This window comes from Sturnus vulgaris, chromosome 9, assembly GCF_052056855.1.
Source record: "Sturnus vulgaris isolate bStuVul1 chromosome 9, bStuVul1.hap1, whole genome shotgun sequence".
NCBI classification, from domain to species: Eukaryota; Metazoa; Chordata; class Aves; order Passeriformes; family Sturnidae; genus Sturnus; species Sturnus vulgaris.
In genome coordinates this window covers 10,051,103-10,072,599 of record NC_142251.1, presented here as the reverse complement: position 1 = coordinate 10,072,599, position 21,497 = coordinate 10,051,103, and the positions used below count along the sequence as shown (strand labels likewise).

Sequence of the window (21,497 nt, the reverse complement as noted above, 5' to 3'; positions counted from 1 at the left end):
AAGCGTCACAGAAAAGCAGCATAGTTTCTAAAAATAGTGAAGACAGATAATGACCTCACTACAGAAAACAACTACAACAACAACAAAAAAACCCAGTTGGTCATACTTGCAAAAAGTCTGTAGACTTTTTCTATGGGGACCTGGGGGCAACTAGAAGAATTTTACTCTACTGGCTTTGCTTAATACAAGGTAAAATCTTGACTCACAGTCAAAGATCTCACCAGTTTCCACTGAAATAGCATAAAGCCTTGAAATAAGAAGGTACCGCTATTTACACTCAGAGGCCTCTCTGAGTGACATATCTGACAAAGACCATCATTGTCCCACAGATCTAAATTCAAAACCAAATGAAATACCAGGGAAAAACAACTGAATGTGTGAAATATCTAATATTCCAGAAATGTCTAATCCCAGGAAAATGAGATATTAGGATTTCATGAAATGAGTCCTACACACTGCATTACGACAAAAGAAAGGTGTAAACACTGCTTCATGCTACCACAGGAAACACAAGAATTCCAAATCCTCACCAACTTTCTAAAATACACTAAATAAATGGTTTATTCCAGGTATAAAACATCTGCTGCTCCTGAAACTTTCTCACTTTCCACATGTTTCTGTACACAAGTGGGAACTAAAATAACTGGTACAGTGTGCCTGTGTACCAGTCAAAGTGTCAGATAAGCCTTATTCTTATGCATGGTAAGAAATTACCCTCAGGGTTAACACAGATTTTACACTTAATTTTAACTCGCTCACAGACCCTTATTCTAGAAGAGCTCCTTCAAGCATGTATCCAGCTGTATCACCAGATTTGTATATAGTCAAGACTAACATAAATCTCCCACCCTCAGTGTTTTTTCACATGTCAGTTTATCTGCTAAGAAAATGTACTATGAACACAACACTTAGCCCCTGTATCTTTTATCTTACTTAAAAGGGAGAAAAACTCTTGAGAACTCAGTGAGCATTCAGTATAGGTAATGGGCATGAGAGGGCTATAAAATGTCTAGGAACAGGACATCATTCCAAAACTGAACTACTTACTGTGAGGGGGAGTGTTCATTTGTTTGTTTTTAAAAGACAAACAGGGTTTTTTTTGTCTGTTTCATGAAATATTATAGCTAAGATCCTTCTCCACTTCCATAAATGGATGTTTTTCTTACTCTCAGTGGGTGGTCTCAGAGTTTTGACAGAGGAATATCACAAGCTAAAAACATAGGATGCTACAGAGATAGCCCACCTGCAGTGGTGGTGGATGTGAAGGGGCAGAGGGAAGGTGATTGCAAAGACCAAAACAGACTGTGGTGGGGGAAATCAAAGGTCAGAAATGTATTCACAAGCCTAACAATGGGGAAGCCCTGGTAAAATAAGCAGCCAAAAAGAACAGATACATTAGAAAAAGAAGGGATGCATAAAAAGAGACAAAATGTTAGTGTTCACTTACATTGGGTTTTTTTTTGTTTAGTTTTTTCAAAAAGATCCTAGTAAGACACTCAGACATAATGCCTGGCATTCCTTTTAGTACAATTAAAATATTTTGAAAACTGGTTTCTTTTATATTTCTATTTTATGCTAGTTAATTTAATGAAAAGAAATCTCCTTTAAAAGCTCTGGTGTAAACCATATGTTAGTGCAAACGCCTGCTACCACCTTGTGTGTTGTTGCTTGGTTTCTTACCTGTTTTCTACCAGGAAGTCTACCACATATTTCTTCAGACAGTAGAGATGGGCATCCATCAGCCCTGTTCTGATGTGCATTCTGGGGTGCCTGGAAAAGAATAAAAAGAGGAAATCATGGAGCTTTTGCATGGCTGCTTACAAGAACTTGACTTTGCAATGAAGTCAGGGGATAGTGACAATTGTGCAAAGGCCTGTTCCTTTCCATCTACTGCTGGACCAGAAGAGCTCAGGCTGCCATTACTGGGCTGTGTCTATAAACTTACACCTGCTGGCCCTGGGCTGATTTGCTGCAAAAGAAAACACCTCCTCCAAGGAGTCATTACTCCTGCTACATCTTCTCATGTAAGTGGAAATTGCACATTACTGGGCAGGAAGCCAAAGTAATGGGCCCAGAGTGCTAAAAGTTACAGTGGGTAATGTCAGGGTACAATAATTCAAAGCTTCTGGCTAAGTGCCTGCCTTAATATATATGCAAGGCTGGGCATGTTCTGCTAGCAAACACAACAACACTACTGTATTTTCTCCAACACTGCCTGGAGGGAAAGAGGGAAGGAGATAGGGTCTGCTCACCTTTCCTACACTACACATTACAAATGATTGCCACAGCCCAATTACAAAGCATTTGGCTATCCAGCCCAATAAGATGGGAAAGATCAGTAAAACTCCCACTCATCATAAGCCAAACAGAGAAGTCTTTGCTTTCGGAGCAGTGTCAAGTTAATATTTCAGAACCTCAGGAATCTCTGGTAGCTTCAATATTTTAAGAACAAAGTTTAAATCAAAAAGACTCATTGACTGCTTCTATTGCTTCTCTTTATGCTTTCTCTACTCTTGGATAATGGAAACCCTTTTTGGAACCTGTCTCAAACCAGCCAGATATTCCAGGCCAATATTACTTTCCCTTCCACAAATCTGTGGCCTCATTTGAGAGCATTCTGGCCGTCTGAACATTTGCCACTAATTCTCAGAACAGAAAAGCCACAAAAATATTTAGCCTGCAGATTGAAAAAGACAAAACACAACAACAGTCAGGGACTACACTGAGCTGTTCATGACATCCATAACTGCTCTCACGGTCAGAGGCTATTAAGGAAAGACATTTCAATCCACACCTGAAATTGTCTCTGTTTTCATTGTTCTTCCTTTGATGTCTGGATTTCATAATTAAGTTCAAATGAACATATTTTATCAGTGTACTCTATCCAACTTGGTTTTCTTATTCCAGAACGTGCTCAAGTCAGATGTTTGTGATCATGATCCCTTTTATTACATAGTTAGCTCAGCAGAAGGATCACTCACAAATTAGGCATGCATATAAATATAAATAGTAAACCAATACTATCACGTCAAATATTTAGTAACACCAAAGCTACCAAGAACATCAGGTGCTTTAGTAAGCCATTTTTCAGTGCATTCTCAATTAATGCTTTGAACTACCGAAGTATTTAAGTCTTACCATTTCATGACTTATGTGGCATTTCTCAAGGATGCCATTCAAGCTACACATATTTTTGACTATAACAAAATTCCTTAAGTCCCATTTTCAAAGGAAAGTTCCTATAATAGTAGTACAACACTTAGCAGCGAAGTATGTGGTACTAGAAAATGATATATGCACTTTCAGTAGATTACTTCATTAACAAAACATGAGCTCCCCCAGCAATGCTGCAGTACTGATGTTATCAGTGGCCCAGATGTTGCTGTGGAAGGCAGCCCAAATAGCAATGTTCCTTATGCAAAGAGGAAGAGAGAATCCACTAATTTTAATGAGATCTTGCAGTTGGAAGTCAGCAGATTCCCTCCTGCTCTGCATCCTGAAAATAGTTGCCACATTTTGTGTATGTATGAGAGGGAGAAATTTCCTATCTTCTCTAAGAAGGGTTCCTTTGTATTTATGTAATGAATATAATAGTTTGCTGGGGAAATTAACAAATCAATGGAACAAGGCAATAAACACCTAAAAATATGGAAATAAACAGAACATAGGAAGGAGAGGCAAAAAATGGGAGGAAAAAATCTTAACCAATTCTTAACCTGAAGACAACAAACAAGACAAAATTTCTTTAGTGACAGAATGCCACATTTTTCCCTTCCTATTTAAGATCTTTCATACACCTCCCCTTAAACACCAGGCAGAAGAAGGCTGCAGGGGCAATGATGTAAAACAAGAATTCCCCAGTAAATGCTGGTTCTGTCGCCAGTGTCTGTGTGGCTCTGACACACGCAGTCTCCCCACCTGCAAACTGGAATAATGCTATTTAGCTACACCACAGGACACTGAGGATTTGTGGGCTGAAGTTTGTATCTGCATGCAAGTATTGTACCAAGTTTTTCGGTAGCTAAGCAACTCGTTATAAAGTTACACAAAATCAGTGCAAGTGGACAAATAGTAGCACAGTACTATCCCAGCTCCTCCATCACACACAAAACCCCCCCACAAAAAGCAGCCAGACAACAAGATGTACTGAAACACCAGTCTGCGTTTGCTTTCAATGTAGAATATACTAACAATAATGGAACATCATGCTGGACAAGAGGGAGGTCCCACAATGAAATTCTCTGAAATACAGACCACCTAAGTGATTTGCAACAGAATAGTCTCATAGATTAATATTATAATCACAGCTTCAAAGGTCAAACAGGCAAGTTTGGGCACATGCATAAACAAAGCTGTGATTTCTGTAAACCAGGGTCAAGGAGAGAATAGCCACACTAAACCCGACTGATAAGAGTATTCTATCATAACAAGCCACTAAAGATGATGCTCATTTTCATTGACTAGTGCTTAAACCAGTTTATCTTCAGGTAAAAGCAAAGGAGCCAAATAATCTAACAGATAACAGCAAACCCCATCACCATTTCAAATGAGCATCTGGTTACTAATATCGAGAGCCACACTCTTGTCTCATGCCTCTGATCTCCCACTCCATCAGCTAATCTTTACAACATATGAAAAATGAGCCCTCGAAAGAACAGCTGATACAGAGAGAATCGAATAACAAACAATGCAGGAGCTGACGCACCTAGACTTATTGCTTCGAGGGAGATAATACAGAAGGCTTTTAATTATATCATCAAAGGAAGAGAGAAGGTACTAGGAGGGGCTGGCTGCAGATGGTTAAGTGTTAATGAATGCCGGGTTGGGTGGTTTATCAAAAGGAAAAGACTGGATATATATCTGAGAGGGTCACCCTTGAGATGAAAGTTGCAACAGCCATTGTTGGAGCTCTTTAATGAGGGAGGAATGTCAAATGTGTACCCTCTAAGAATCATACCAATTACTAAATGAACTTTGGTTCAATCTAGCAAATGTAATCAAGCACAAGTCATTAAAATACACAGTAAAACTCCCTTTGGTGCTGCCACTATAGTGTCTATTACTGTCTGTGCTCCCATGCAAGGGAGGGGGCTGCTCCCAGTTATAAGCTCTGCGTGTTAACTGATGGCAGATTTTAGTCCTAATGATGAGGCATGGAGGGCTTCCTGGCAGAAAGTTGACAATTAGAAGGCTAGGGGAGATCTGTGGAGAAGTCAGGGAAAGATCAGCAACTAAAAGAGCAATTTCAAAGAATGCAATTTAATGTGTAAAATTAGCTTTTATTATCACGTAATTCCACAGAATCCTGACTCAGGATGAGAGTGCATAAAGGTCTGCAAGAGTCCTTAGAAAAGTCTGTGCCTGTAATTCCTGACACGCCATTGTGAAATAATAAGCAGTACTAACAGGATTGATGCATGCTTCATACATGGCATTGCTTTGAAAGTGGAGCCCAAGCTTTTCTTTCCCTGATAACCCCCCTCAGGATTTCCTCCCTCAGGGAAATCAACCACTGATAGAGCAAACTTCCCTTGTTTAAAGGCAAGAAGACGGACCATTGTTTCAACTGTAAACTAATTAAGAGAGATTACCACCAAGAGCTGGAGGTTCCAACAGCTCCATACTCCCACTGACAGTGTGATAATGCCAGGCTGGGGTCAAAATCATAAATCTGAAGGGAGCACTCACAATGCTTAAAGCCAAAAAGCCTCTCTACTAAGCATGGGATATTGCCACATTAACCTCACCACCTCACAAATAAACTAGCTGAGAAAGAGAAATCCCATGGCCTCCCTTTCCCTAACTTCATACAGCTGTTGACAGAAAATATGTAGGTCTTTAAATACGCTCAAGGACCTGAGGCTGTTTGTACTCTAACACTAATCCAAGCAATGACACAATAAAAATCTAATCATACCTGCTATTAACCTGGCTCCTAAACCTATACCTGAATTACATCCACAGTGGGCTCACAGGTATTAGTTAATCTTCCTCCCCATCCTTCCAAAGTAAATAAATAACAGCAAGCTAAGTGCAAACTATGCATTCCACACTTGCATCTTTTCTAACTAATGGTATGTAGCTCACATAGTCCATATAGCCAAACACTCCATCACATTCTTCCTATCCCCCACACCATGAACTGTGCTCTTGCATGAAGCAGCATGCGGTCCAGTTCAAACACAGTGCTGACCCCTGCCTGTCTGCAAGAACGTGGTGCTCTCGTGTTGATACAAAGCCAGTGTACAGATCAACATGAAGAGAAGTCTCACAGCAAAAGCTGCCAGACCACCTTTAATGTCTCAAGCATTCCTGCTTTTAAAGGAAAAAAAAATAATCCCTAAATCGCATTGCTCATTTACGGGACAGCTCTTGGCTGTAAACTCACTAATAATAAAAGACCACTGTTACATTGGCCCTTCAAAAATCCCAGACACCTTATGACCTTAATTTTTTTATTTTTATTTTTTTTTAAACACAGTGCTTTTGGCCAAAAAGATCCCAAAGCACTTAGCCACATGAATGTCCTCACTGTATGGCGGGGCTCCTTTGCCCACTGGTGAAATGCTGCCACCTCTGGGCTGCAGAGCTGCGGTGGTGGGGCCGGCCGGGCCCCCCCGCGCCGCGGCAGAGGAGGGTGGGCAGAGGGGAATTGGACAATGCTGCTTCTTGGGTGAGACTGCCTCAATTCCGGCTGAGGAACACCTCAGCAATGGGACTCCAAGACAGCATAGGCTACGATGAGGTGTGTCCCAACACGTGCCATGAGCCCCGGATGACCCTGACCTCTGTTTCCCTGCTCAGGGGCATCCCCTCACTGTTCTCCTTCCTCTAGTTTTGTAACACCGTTATTTAAAAAGACAGGAGGGCAAGATTTGCTTTAGTCCATTGAGGATCTGGCAAGGGAGGACAGGACACTGCAGTTCTGTTAAGAACTACCCACTATCCATCCTTACAGCTGCTGCTGCTAGAGAGACACTGCACCAGAAATGGGAAGCAGTTTCAAATGAAAATGTTTTATTGATCTAGTGACCTAAGTTGCTTGAAAGTCTTCTGAATAATAAATATTTTTCATTTAAAACCTTCACCACATGCCATTTTTCTTTGTTGTATTATATTATTAATATACCCATGAGACTACAATACAAACTCTGAACTTACTTCTGACAAAAACATGGTGAAAACTTTTTGGTAAAGGAACTAACTTTCATTGAAAGCCAAAGATTAAATCATTTTCTCTAGTATAAAGAATATAGGTTAGCAGTCAGAACTCAGGATTAATATTTGCTCAAGGTCAGTAATGGTCTACAATAAGCCAGCATGACCTCCCTTTAGAAAGAGTCATTTTCTTGGCAACAACTCAGAGTTTTAACGTTAACATCTCTTTTGACTTCGATGGTGGAGAGCAAGGGTGCCAATGGCTGCACAGCCACTCCATCACATGAACCTATAAAATATGTTTTTCTTCATCCTACTTCAGCTTCCCCACATGAAAAGGAAAATAACAGTAATTCCTCACCCACCCCAAGTCAGAGGAGTGCTTCCTGGGGGCTGTGCAGCCACGTGCACCCCCCTGGGAGCACACCAGACACAGCTGCCCGTGAAAGCACTTCCCTAAACCTGGCTCTAAGAGTCTTCTCTACATACTGAGTGTGAACAGCTGTAGGAAATAACGCAGGGGCCAGGCTGCCCACAACACTACCACCCCTCTTCTCTTTCCCTGTCTCTGGAAAAACAGAGCTCATGCAAATATTTTATACTAGACACTTTTATACTAGATACTATTCTGCTAGAATACCCTGATTGCTATGTATAAACTGGGAAAGCAAAAGAGAGAGACCAAAATGACAATAAGCCTGGAGTTTGGTGTGAACAGAAGAGAATACACTGTGAAAGAGGGCGGGGACTGCCAGAGACATTATTAATAGGTTTTACCCTTGAGCTCTGGCAGCTACTTGTTCTATACACAGAGGAAAAGGATTAATCAAGCCTTGCACGTAAAGGTTCTTTCTATGGTCTGCCAAAATATTTAAAGGGCTATATACAAAGTGTAAGCCTTATTATTATACACATTCAATGTAATCATCTTATGCTACAGTTAAAGCCAGGATGACAATAAAGTAGATTATTGTGTGCTATAACCAATTCAATTCCAACACAACGGGACATGGCTTAGTCACTTAGTTCAGATCTGATGTTTGAGCTTATTTTTCTTATGCTGGGCTAAACTGTGATTTAAGAGATTTAATCGAGCTTTGGGAAACGCTTTCTTTGCTGAAGAAGGAGAAAGAACTAAAAGTCTGCACCTGGCAACCCTAATCATTTCCAATTTTCAGCTCATTTTGCTTCCTACTTCATGGAAATTCACCTTAGTAAATAATTGTTCCCTAAAATTACCAGGGCTGAAAGGATGACAACACTTCAGAGGAACAAGTTTTAAGAAAATAACTGCAGCTGGAAGATTGAATAGAGGCTACTGAAGAACAGCAGCTCCTGCTGATCCCTCCTACATCAGTTCCCAAAGGACTAAGCAGTAGACATATGATATATTTTTTAAAATCAAATAATTACAGTAATGCATGGGAAACAGTGAAACTGAATACTAGGTCAAAGCTGCAGGTCACTAGCAATATATAGCTTAAACACAACAAGGCTGACACAACTTCTTCATGCCACTGGCCTGGATTCAAAGGCAAATAAAACTGCACTTGCAGCGTGAGCCTTGCAAAGCTCTGAAGACCTTCTGCACCTTCCAGGTGAGGTGGGTCCTACTTAGAATATACAATCTGCAAAATTAGGGAATTTAAGGTAAGGGCATACCCTTGGGCTACTAAAATACCTAGGCAAAAAGAAATTCTTCTTCCCCCAACCTTAAATTGCCGGTAAAAGCATAAGCAAAAAAACCCTCCAAAGTCAAAATAAGCATCAATGTTTCCCTCGCATTTCACAGGGCCCAGGAACAGAACAAATTGAAGCTGCCACACAAATCTTTGGGTTCCCCATTGTGAGTTGCTGTCCAGGTACCTCATGAGAGTCACCTACTCCTGCACCACCAGTTTATTAAAATTAAAAATCTCTCTTTAAACCCATCACTATGCACAGGCCATAGGTTGATCACTCATTTCCCTTTGCTAGGATCTTTGCCTGACAAGCAAATGGGCTCTTCATGACAGAAGGTGCACCTTTGTGAGACTTTTGTAGAACATATTTGCATTCAAAAAAGTTATTTTTTTACCAGACTGAAGAACAACCTGAGAAGAGCCCAATAGCAGGTCATTAGGGTTAGAAGGGAGAAGTGGAGAAGAAAAGAATACATGTTAGACAAAGCAGCATCTGGCTCCCACCAAAACATACAGTCTAGAAAGGAAGGAGACATGAGCTTTGAGTCCAAAGATGGGGAAAATTTAAGTGTTATGGTTTATATTACTAAAATCTACTCAAATCCAACCCATGTAAATCCAGCCTTTCTGCCATAAACCTGGCAATGCTAATTTTCTTCATTTACTGTAAGCGAATTATACTTTGTTCCAGCTCCTTGCTGGTCTGTAGCTTCCTTAGCTGATGCTTTGACCTGTGGGTTTTTCTTGATTATTGGCAACTACTGCTTCTGCCTCAGTTTTGATTTACAATAAGCTTTTACTGCTGTATCTACTCACATCTCAATTCCACTGAACACTTTAGCATTTGACACAGTAACCACTCTTCATATTGACAATATCCCAACAACTGCGAGTGTCAAATATTTAATTATGTAATGAGAATAGCTTTATCTCAGGTAGAAATTAAAGTCGGCACAAAACTTGGTTCTGTGGCCACTGTGGAGGGAACTTGGCTGTGACTGCCAGGGCTCCACACCTCGGCAGTGCTGAAAGGGTACATAAAAGAAAAATACATTTTAGAGGAAATTATTCTAAGGAATCAGCATTCAGACTTCATGAATCCTGCTTCCCTACAGGGAAACAGACTTGGAGTTTCCTGACTTGGTTATACTGAAGTCATGACTCAGCCTGTGTATTCAGACACATCCTCAGAGACATGCTAGCTCAGATTTAAGGCAGCATCAACCCTGAGCTGTGAGATGTCAGGACAGTGAGAGCCACCAGAGCTTGGGACATCATCAACTTTAGAGTATAGCCCACTTCTGCAGTAAAAAAATACCCCAGGTGATACGAACATCACACAAGAAATACAGATATACTTATGCTCTTTTCTAGTTTAAAAGAACCTATACAATTTATCAACTAATATGTTGACAGTATCAAACAAGAACTTAATTAAAAGAATGTATTAAAATTAGCAAGTGCAACATTCTTTTTGCAGAGTGACAGCAGAATTAAAAGCCAAAGGAGAACTAAGTCAGACTGAAGCCATTGACAGACATCACTCATGTTTTCAGTCCAAAATAACTTTATGATTACTTTTTTCAATAGCTAACTGGCATTTTACAAAACATCATTAGAAATACCGCGGAATGATGAATATAAGTATCAGAGGGAAAAAAAAGGAAAAAAGACTAGACTCAAAAAAAGTACCACCACCACAAGACGACCTTAACATCCACCGAAAGTCCAAATTTACATTTTTTTAAACAAGTAATTACAGTGGTTACAACCACACTGGATTAGTTTCTGGTTAGACCAGATTACTCATGATTTAAAATTTCCAGGCTTGTTAATAGCTATAACAGAAGTTGCTGCTTCTTATTACTACAAGAAACTGAACTTATAACAAAAATGCTTTCAGGAAGATGCTAAAGTTGGAGCTCTATAGCATTAAGCCCAGATGAACAAAAACATACTGCACTAAAGACAGAGATGGATTTCCAAGAATCTATCTCACCTTTCACCCATTAGTAGCACCTGAATAAAAACTTAAGGCTGAGCCAGAAGAATTTTATTCCTTTGGAACAGTGATCATAAAATTAGAATACTGCAGAAGAAAATGATGGTGAATTCAATGCAGTGAGAAGGTACTTTGAGCAGGTTTCCTTCCTTCTCTGGAACAGTTATTGCTGACTGAGAAACTTCACACACACTAGAGTGAAGTTTCTCACTTCAGTACATGCTAAGGTGGGAGCTGCCTTTATAAATAAGTAGGCAAAAAATCCCAAACAACAAAACCCCTCCCCAGAACACATTCTTGAAGGAAAAGCTGTCTGGACAGCTAATAAAACACTGCTCATCTGTGTATTTTCACAATTTCAATATTAATTTTTAAAAATTCTAGCTGAAGTTATGAAGCCCAGTTTTTGGCCAAAATTACCAAACATTTTATTGCTATGACACCCAGCACATGACTTGTCTGGAGACAAAGTGGCTTCAGCAATGAAATAGATAGGAGAAATGTCATTAATCTAGACTTCAGTAGTCCCTCACAGTGAAAGCAGCAGTAGAGAACCATTTTCAGCACAGACCACAAGCTGGTATTGAAAAGCAAGTGAGAAGACAGCAATTGAATCCTCTGTTGTTTGTACCACGTGGGGCAGTGAGTTAAAACCTCACAGCTTAGAAGCAATAAACTGGCCATGGCAAAGACCAGAGCTCAGTTATTCCATCACTTGCTCTCAGAAGAGCTCTCTGCACAAAAACCAGAGCAGCAACAAATCCAGTCCCTGTCCTTTGCAAGGCTAAACTCATGGTAGGACAATTGCCTTGTCTTGAAACATTTAGCCTAACAGAAAGAAAATGGGTAGTGGATGACCCGAATATTATAGTTTACAATTTTACATCAACCTCAGATACTATTAAAACAAAACAACTTCTATTCCCTTCTTGCTTGGAAAAGACTGGGACCATTCTGTCTGTGGTTGTAGACTGTTTCAGTATTATCCAACTGCATAAACGAAACTAGTGTCAAAATTAAGTTTTAAATGGCTTGAGGTTTATAGGAATTAAAGAAGGAAAAATTAAATTTGAAACTCTGCTTGTTTACTAGCACTAATTAAATATGCCAGATTTCTGGGCAAGCTTCCTAGCCTGTGGCTACTACGTTACTGGCTTGTAAAACAGTCAACAAGTGCATGAGTACAAAGCACAAATACAATAACAGAGATTTCGTGTACAGTCCTGCCTTTAGTTTATAAAGAAAAAAAATGTATTAGAATCAATCTGTAACTATAATGACCTGTGCTAACCCTCTAGACTATGCCAGTAATATAAAAAAGGCCTAAGTTACAATGGCTGCTTTTGCTGAGACAGTTTAAAAAAAGTAAACACAGAGAGAGGTAAGAAGCAATAAGCACAACAAAAATGAACAGGAAGCCTTAAAAGACCAGTTCACTTCTAAAATTTCCATGCTTCTGGGCTCTGCTCTCAAAATAATTTGCTATTAAAAATAAAAGGAAGTTTTAGCACTGCAACAGAAGAGGTAGGTCTGATTCTTCACACCACAGAGCCTGCACTCTTCACAAATAGATTTTATTACTATATTGGACTGCACTAGAAAACAGCTTTATTCTGAAAAGCTGGAATTGTACATTTAATGGGAGCATATCTTTAAGGGTACAGTCCTTTACCCTCTATACTTTTAAGACAGATAACATCTTTGTGTTCTACATTTTAAAGGAACCAGCCCAATGAGCTAATTGTGAGTCTGTGAGGAAACAACAATCAAGAAACAACAAATTGAAGCCAATCTCAGATAATAAAAGGAGTCTCTGGGGACAGAACAAAATGCAATGGTACCTGTATCATCCCTAGGTAGGCAGAGAAGGAAGAAGGAGGGACAGTAAGAGCCTATGACCTAAACACTCTTCTTTGCACACCCTTCTTTCAGGAAAAGCTTCTCATTTACTTTCTATGGCTGAAGCAGCTGTTTCTACAAAAGCAGCAAACAACTCTTAATGAAAAAACACTTGAGGACAATTTGCTGCCTTGACAGCTTTAACGTGAAAAGCCTTTCTGAGCAACTCAAATTAATGTGTGTTCCCACTGTACAGTAGTCTTGCTCAGCTTTAAGGAAACCAGGAATTATGCTTCAATAAAAATTCAGCCCCGCAAATATTCATCTGTAAAAAGAGGCACAAACATATAACTCTTGAACTTCCAGAATCACATACATGAGGCAAAGGGAAATTATATAAAAATAACTAGGTTTTTGTTTACATCTCTGATTTAGAAGAGCAATTCCAGAAACTAAATTGCTTCCACAGAGGCATTGATTCAATTAGTCTGCATAGCATGTTTTATTTGTGTTCAGACCCGACGTACATTGATAACAAAAGAAAAAAAAGTACACAGTGGACACACACAAAATAATTGCCTAAACTTTTTCTATACCAGATGCAAGTAGGAATTCTGAAACACACTTTCATGGGCTCTTCCCTACATGCAAATGATCCTTTTTTAATATACACAAACTATGCATGTTTTCAATTAAAAACATGACTGGATCGACTAGATCATATATTTTTGCAAACCAGACAAAAATCAAACACAGACTGAAGCCATGAAGGAATTTCTGGAAGTGCAAACCATATTACAGTTCTACTTCTGGCAACAAGAAACACCTCTCATTTTGAAACAATGCTAGAACTGACAGCAGTGCATGAAAACATGCTGTCATTCAGCAATGAAATAACTACATTAATGAACAGTACTCAGATGCCTAAAAACCCCTAAGTGGTTAAAATCTTAGCTTAGCAAATAAGCCCACTGTGATCAAGTAACAGTAGAAGATTGGCTTCTTGCTTTTTGGTAACTCTTAATCTCAATTTAGGGTCTGTGGTCACTACGCTAAAAAGAGAGAGAAAGGACAGCAACACACATGGGCCTCTTTAGGGAAAAGGGCCAACTTTATTGTACAGACAGCCCGCATTTAAAGTGTGTTACGTGGAGTTAGGACAGGACAGTAGCTCATTGGACAATTGGGAAAAACATCCATGGGACAGTACTTCAGGATGTATCCCAGGGGAAAGATACCAGGTGTCAATCTTTATTATGAATTCCACTCTGTTTTTCACCATACTATCACATTGGGAGACTTCCTCCCTAACTGAAGCTATAGTCAGCTTGTCAGCCTGGGAATGGACCTGAGAGTCAGGAGAAATCCAGGCCTGAAAAAGAATTTCCAAGCTGTAATTCCCTAGCTCTCTAAATGTGTGTGTCCACATGGGTCTTACTATTCAACTAGATGACAACATGAGTTCCTCAGAGATGTGAACAATGGATTCTCATCAGGGCACAAACAGTGGCAGGGAGGGTGACAATTCTGCTTAAAGTAACAAACAGGACTATTAAGAACGGGCTCTCATACACTTTTCTCCCCATTGCATCTTGATCCCCGTGAGCGCAGACAGTGCTTGTCCTTCCTCATGGTAGATTTAAAAGCCAAAACATCCCAGAATTTTGGGAATGAACATTCAACTGTGAGTGTAATAAGATATTATTCACTTTGAGAGACAACATACAAGTTCAAGTCAGTGTCTACCTTGAATACTTCTGAAGCTCATCAGTTTTTCTGCTCTTTATAACCTCATCTAATTCTCCCTATGCATGCACCACCCAGAAAGCAGGGATCAACAATTCTGATAAGTAAACTTACACTGAGAAGTCAGATCAGCCTTTGCAAAGACACAGCCACAACATCTTTCCCTTGTGTACACTGCAGTTCTCCTTAATGCTCTTGTGTGCACAGCACACAGCTAGTGGTGGCCTCACATCACCTTCCCAAAACCCCTGCTCATTTCAAGCTTTTGGATGCTGAACAATTTGGTTCAACCTTTACCTCTATACCATACAATAACTTTTTAGGCACTGCCTAATGATAAAAACATTCACAGGTCAGTATATCTAGAACTTAGGAAACAGCCATATCCTCAGATACCTAAGACTCTGGATATTTCCACTGAGACATGAATTAACACTCATGGCCAATTTTTTTATTGCCATTGGAAGAGCAGTGAAAGCAGCAGTAGATATGCAGGCATATGGCAGGTAGCAGACTGAAGTCTTCCAGAAGTCTTGACTGGAACTTGTGAGTCACTTCCACTGTGAACACAACATGTTTTCATGTACAAAAATTAAGAAGTCGAAGCACAGAGTGTCAGAGTAAAATGAACTTTTGAATTGTTGTGCTGCAGTTTGCAACGATCCTTCTATCACTCATACTCAGTACTAGACACCTTTCTCATATTGACAAGTTCATATCCTTTCATGCACTGCTGCCAAGATGGTGAATCAATCAGCTAGAACTCCAAAACACAGAAATGATGGAACAGGTAAAGTGACAGATTTCTTTGCAGCAGGCTACTGAACTGCAAGGTTATTTCAGCTCTAGAGTCTGGCATTTCTGCTGTTCATGGCATTCTTGATTTACCGGTTCATAACAACTTTGTTTATGCACACAACATTTATGAGGCCACTATTTAGTAGGGCATATCACTTTGTCTTATTACCATAACCTGTCATTCAGAAAACATTTACTCTGTTTATGGAAAAAACTGTCATTTAAAAAAGTGAAGAAATAGATCATACACAGCTTGGAAGGTATTTTACAACAGATTGCTTGCAAAAATATCTGTCATGTTTTTAAAATGTTTAGGAGAAATGAAAACAATTAGTCTTTGGAGTGATCACCTTCTAAAGGGAATTACTTTTCTACTGTGAAAATAAACTGTTTGAAGGATTATAAAAGATTATACTCTTATTTGATATTTGTATTCTGCTGGATCCTGAAAGTGCTGACCAAACCTATACATATGGGTAACAAAACCGCAGCTCACATCACGGAATTTAAAAGCTGCCATCACGTGGCCAAACTGGAAGCAGAGAGCAGCAAACAAATGCAAGAATTGAGGATACATAAACATAGCTTTTCTACTTTATGCAGAACAATATGGACCTGGCAATGCCCAGATGACACAACAGTTTCTGCAGCACGACTGGCTCCTCCCAAGGAGTCCTCCTGGTATTCCCTCAGGATACACAAGCCCTGGGACTGCTCTGCCCGGCCCTGGCACTTAGGTGTCAGCTCATGGGCATCGCTTGACCCTGCCTGACTCAAGCCAGCATTTGTAAAACCAGTTCGTATGCATGCAAGGAGCCACCCACCTATATACAAATTCCTGCACACCCAGGAGGAGCAGCTTGTTAATGGAAAAGAAAATATATTTAATTTTTTACTGCATGCCCAGTGCCTTTGTAGAAAAAAAAAAAAAGGAGAATTAGTACACTGAAAGGGAATTACAGCCAGTGGAATGGTAAGAACAGCAGTGCATAACAATGTAACACACAATACACGACACAATAATAAATACTACAGGTGTTTGACATACAAAAATACAAGTGCTGAAAATTAAAATCTGAGTTCAAACACGACCTGTAGTTCCGGCTGGATGCAGTGTTAGATCAGCTGTTTCCTGCAGGTCATTTTAACAAGTACTATTCTGACTCAAGGTGTGGGAAAGCCAACAGTTAATACTCTATACTCAGAGCAGCATTTTACATTTACACTACTGACATAAATGTTCACAAGTTATGCCCCTGTGAGACAGGGCAGTAATATTGCATTCATTTTAAAAAGCAAAGAAAATATGAGACACTAACATTAAGTGGATTTCTCAAACCAAAAAGCCAAGTAGCGAGGTAAGATCTCTTTGTGTATAAATTAGAAGGCATGTCTCAATGCTAGCAGGTGATAACACCAATTTGTATGAAGTTTATCCCTTCCAGCACCAGATCTCCCAGAGAACTCTTCTTCTGAAAACACAAAAGTCGCTTATTTTAATGGTTCTCTACAACAAAAAGATTAACACTTCTGTTTTTTTAACAGAAGAACAGATTAGGAAGAAGTAAGGTCGGACAACTTTTCTGCAAATCCTTTAATTCAACAGTTGTCTAGGACAGGAGAAGTAATTTTTTACCCCCAGGCATACAGTCATCCCTATTACATATGAAGGCCTGGAATCTACATAATATCCCCAGTATTGCAATATTTTTTTTCAAACAAATATCAAGGACATACAAAAAAAAAGCTAAAATCTGTTTTGTCTTCCAGTATGCTTCCTTCATACAACAATGTAAATCAGAGAACATATGGCCTCCTGTGTCCTAAAGCTACACTACACTGGGGTACATCTAAAACAAACAGGCGTAAAGGACATATTCCCTAAATCTTAAATATACACTCTTTTCTCAAAGGGTAAGATATAGAAAAACATACCAGCAAGCACCAATTTGTCTCACTGATCTATCCCCTCGATAGCCAGAGGCTACTTTTAAGTATGCTGACTTAACACAGGAGTCTGAATTGTATAAATCAATGTCTCAATTAACATTTTGTTTAGGAAGAGTTAAGGAAGAAAAACAGAATGTAATCATTTGCTAGCACCGTGGCTCCAGAGGTCTGGGAGTGTGTGCAAGAAGAATGGAGTTGAATGTGGGAAGGGTCCATTATTCTTTCAATAGTGTCTGGTGCTGCGAAGTATGTACTTGCATACTTTCCTACTGGAAAAGCTTAAGTCTTCAGTAGCTCCTTGGTCTGGGAAAATGGCAGGCACCCAAATGCTAACCCAGGGATCTAGGAACAAGATCTACCTGAAGAACAATATTTTTCAAGTGGCCTTAGAAGTGAAAAATGGCCATAAAAAGAAGTCTCATTCCCAAGGGATTTTATTCCTTCTGTCTGGCTGCTGTTTGTCAGGTGCTGTTCCCCACACACATCCTCAGCACATTCTAAAGCAAGAATGGAGAGAGGGCCTCTCTGAAAATAATCACACTTGCTGAAAGACCAGCCCTGCATAAATATCTCTAACAACAGTACAAACAGAAATCAGACTTCTTGCCCGATACTTTAGTTGAAATTTATGGCACCATTGGCCATGATTCTGTTATTACTATTCTACCTGGCTAAGGCTCAAAGTCACAGAAGTGGGAATTTCAGAGGTATTTTCAGAAATGATGTAGCTCATCTGGGGGAAGAAAAAGAACCAAAAAAAATTACTTAGGTCTACAAATGCTGTACCAATGCATCAGTGAACAAAGCTATATGTTACACATGTATGTATACATGTATGAACACATACACCATAGAGATGGGACAGAGAAGTTAAGGACACACATGGCCTCTGAAATTATATTTAATGCTACACCTTGGGAATAATAAAGCAAAGGGGGGGGAAAAGAAAATCAAAGGGAATACGAAAAGACAGTCTCTGGTGCTCTTGCAAATATCATCAGCTGCTAGATGATTTATATGGAAAAAAACTAGAAGTTGAGCTTTGACTTAGATTTCCCTGCTTTCTTACTGGTTTGCTTCCAACCTTAGGAGTTTAATTAAACTCCATCAGCCAAATTTTTCTGAAGGATGTAAGTTATTCCTTTTTAAAATCTTCCTGTACTAACTGACTCAGATTTTTTAAACTCTTGAGCTTTCATCAACCTGATTATGAATACACACACACACACATACACATTTTTAAGAAGGTTAAAAAATTCCAAGATGATCAACCCAAGAAATACCAACAGCTGCTGCTGGCAATATGCAGGTATGCAGGTACATGCAACTTATACTAAAATCAGTAATGGGGCAAGATACAGCATTCTGTATTGCCAGTTCGCATGTCAAGATCTAATAGCTACCTCCTCTTCATTCTTAACAGAGTACATAGTATTTGGTGACTGAGGAAGGAGAGTTCTATAAGAAATCTCCAAGGAAAGTGGATAAGCAGTTTTACTGCTTGTAAAAGGAATCCCTCTCTCATCTTCTCTAGCTGGGGAAATGATGCAATAAATCTGATGAAGAAAGGAAGGATTTAAAGCCAGAGAAAATTAGGATTTCTCAAAGCAGAAACACAGAGAAACATGCTGCCCCTAGGAATAGATCTCTGCTATTTACTTGATCTAGTGGAAGAACTCCTGGGGAGCATGTCTTAGCAAGAGAAAGGAAAGTTTGCTATGCTCTTCATTTCCTGTGTAATTCCAGAAACTGCCAGCACAATGCTGTTTGGGGAGAACCACACTACAGCTATTCAACAGGGAATTTGGCATTGTATTCTGAATGAATGGAAACTTTCTCAAAGATATATATTTGCTGCAACTAAAGTAGAATGCAAACCCAGTAAGGATGTGAGCCCACATACACCTTCAATCAGCTAATTGCAAATTGTGACTCTTTCCATTATGACTTTCACAATATTCTTCGCAGTGTGAAACATCACAGTAAATCACCTGGGTTAGAGTTCACAGAAGCCATGAACTAATCGCAATAAATCAGCACTAAAAATATTATGCAACTACAGTTCAACTGATACCAAGTGTAGCTAATTTTAATGGAGAGGCTATCACTTTTATGCATCCTTGCAAGTTAGTGATTTGGGATCTCGGTGACCATGAAGGAAAGGCTCTCTGAAATCTCGATTTCTTAGAATAAACTAGACAAATTGTTCCCTGCAAAAATCCCAGGGGTATTTCACTCCTGCCACTGCAAAAACCTTCTGCTAAGTATGACAATTTAAAGGACTAAAAATGCACCAGTAACACAGAACAGTAAGGGAACCACAAACTTTGGCTGTGGTCATGAGCCAGGATCTCATCCCCAAGCAGAATCAGACCTTTTAACTGAAGAGGAACAGTCACATGCCTCATTTCACCCTTACTTTGCTTTAAACTACGCTGTTTCCTCCCCCCCGCCATATTCCACATTGGCTGATAAATTCCCCAACGGCGGGTGTTAACTAACTCTGCATTCCAGTCTGCTCTGCGTCATGGAGTTCCACATCCCGCTGATGAGGAACACATGGCGGACATGTGGTAGGGGAGAGCCTGACAGCACTCGCACAAGCAGGGATAACTCCTCTGACCTTTGGCTTTTTTTTCTCTCTGTACCATCCCAACTGCACAATGAGGAGTCTGTGCCTCTCTGTCGCCTACTGGTCACTCTGGGATCACTGGACACAAGCTGAAACCCTAACATTTCAACAGGCAGCAACACTGAATACACATTAGGGCTTAAAATGTATGTTGAAAGCAAGAAATGGATCGTTTTGTTTCTCTGCCCTAAGCAAACCATTCAGAGGAACTTTTAACCACACAGGTTACATCTGGATCAACTGGGGCAAGTATGTCACAAAAAGAACTATGGCTAGGCTTGCCCATCAACTCTGAAAAAAGTAACTCACAGCCTTGCTAAAAAGTACACAGTGGCAACTGTATTAAAGCATTAAGATGTCTTTCTAAAATGAACAGAACATTTATCATCTTTTTAAGACCTGAGCCCGGCTTAAGAGTAACAATGAGCTTCAACTTCAGTGTTGTCCAGACCGAATGACTCATGCAGAGTACTGCATTTACCAAGTCACATGGACACAAGGGTGTCCAAGCAATACAGTCATCCCTTCCGCCTTCGAAACCTCTGAAAAGTAAAACCGAATCACAGGCTAAGTGCTGGTCTGAGACCGCAGCAGACAGACAGACAGACAGACAAATGACTAATGACAACACATGCAACATACATTTACTGCCGATTAGAAACCAAATGCTGAGCCTCAAGCACTCTGCGTTTAGCCTTATGTGTACTAGAACACTGGCCAGAATCTTGCAGTAAAATGAAAGCCATTGACAATAAGCCTTTCCATAACTACATTCAATAGAAACTCCTGCTAATTTTCCAGATTCTGAGATTCATGACCTGTACAAGCTGTCAAGACACAGCATGACCTTTCTTTTATTAATAGGACCTGGATATGCTGTACCTTCCTTTCAACCCCCTGCCAATGTATGAATAAAATAACATGGCGGCAGAAAAACAATAAAATCCTGTGGAAGCAACAGTACTACAATCAGCAATAGCACAATGTTATTTAAAATATAAAGTCAATGTCTCACTAACTTCTTTTATATTATGTTCACGTTTATTATACAAGTGTAACATATAAAAGCACCAAATTAAAGAGTTTTTATTATATCTGGCTACATTGATTTTAGAAATAGCAAATAATTTTAAAGAGACTCTGTTTCTTAAGTTAAAGGCTACACTCATCCCCAACGAATTTACAGAAAAAACAGAACAAGTTGAGCAAAGTTTAAATGCATAATAAAAAGGGCAAACTTTCCGAGAAAATGAACACCTTTTAGCTACAGCAGCTACTCTTAGTGAGCTGAGAAATTAAACAGGCGTGCAAGACCTACTCAGGGCATCCTGAGAACATCTACTCCAAACTCATGTCTCTAACAACAACTCTTGGGTCAGTATCTTTTTCTGAAATGGTCGGCAAAATCCTCTTTTCTAAAAATATATGATTAAAGCTACATCAACAGTTTTAAATTGTGATTACAGTTTTGAGAAGTTAGTGTGTAAAAATCACACCCTTTTATTCAATAGATTTAGATCCCCTGTTTTGATTCAGTCAGATCTGCTTGCTTTACTGGCTAAAATAACTTTTTACAGCTTTCTAAATTCCTATTAGTACCATGAAACCAATTCAATTCTGGGAAGAGGAACCAGATTCTTTTTTGGCTTGTGCATCTGTAAAAGGATTATTACCTAAATCAACACATACA

General features: G+C 39.5%; 1 protein-coding gene across 2 annotated transcripts in view; it reads right to left on the bottom strand.

Moving 5' to 3' along the window:
- The window catches only part of EIF2B3 (eukaryotic translation initiation factor 2B subunit gamma), a 98,346-nt gene that overhangs the window by 46,031 nt on the left and 30,818 nt on the right, over positions 1-21,497 (bottom strand). For both annotated transcript variants that reach the window (XM_014872088.2, XM_088169529.1), the window contains exon 5: positions 1,681-1,770. In XM_014872088.2, coding sequence (XP_014727574.1) covers positions 1,681-1,770 — 90 coding nt within the window. The remainder of the gene's footprint in view (positions 1-1,680; positions 1,771-21,497) is intronic.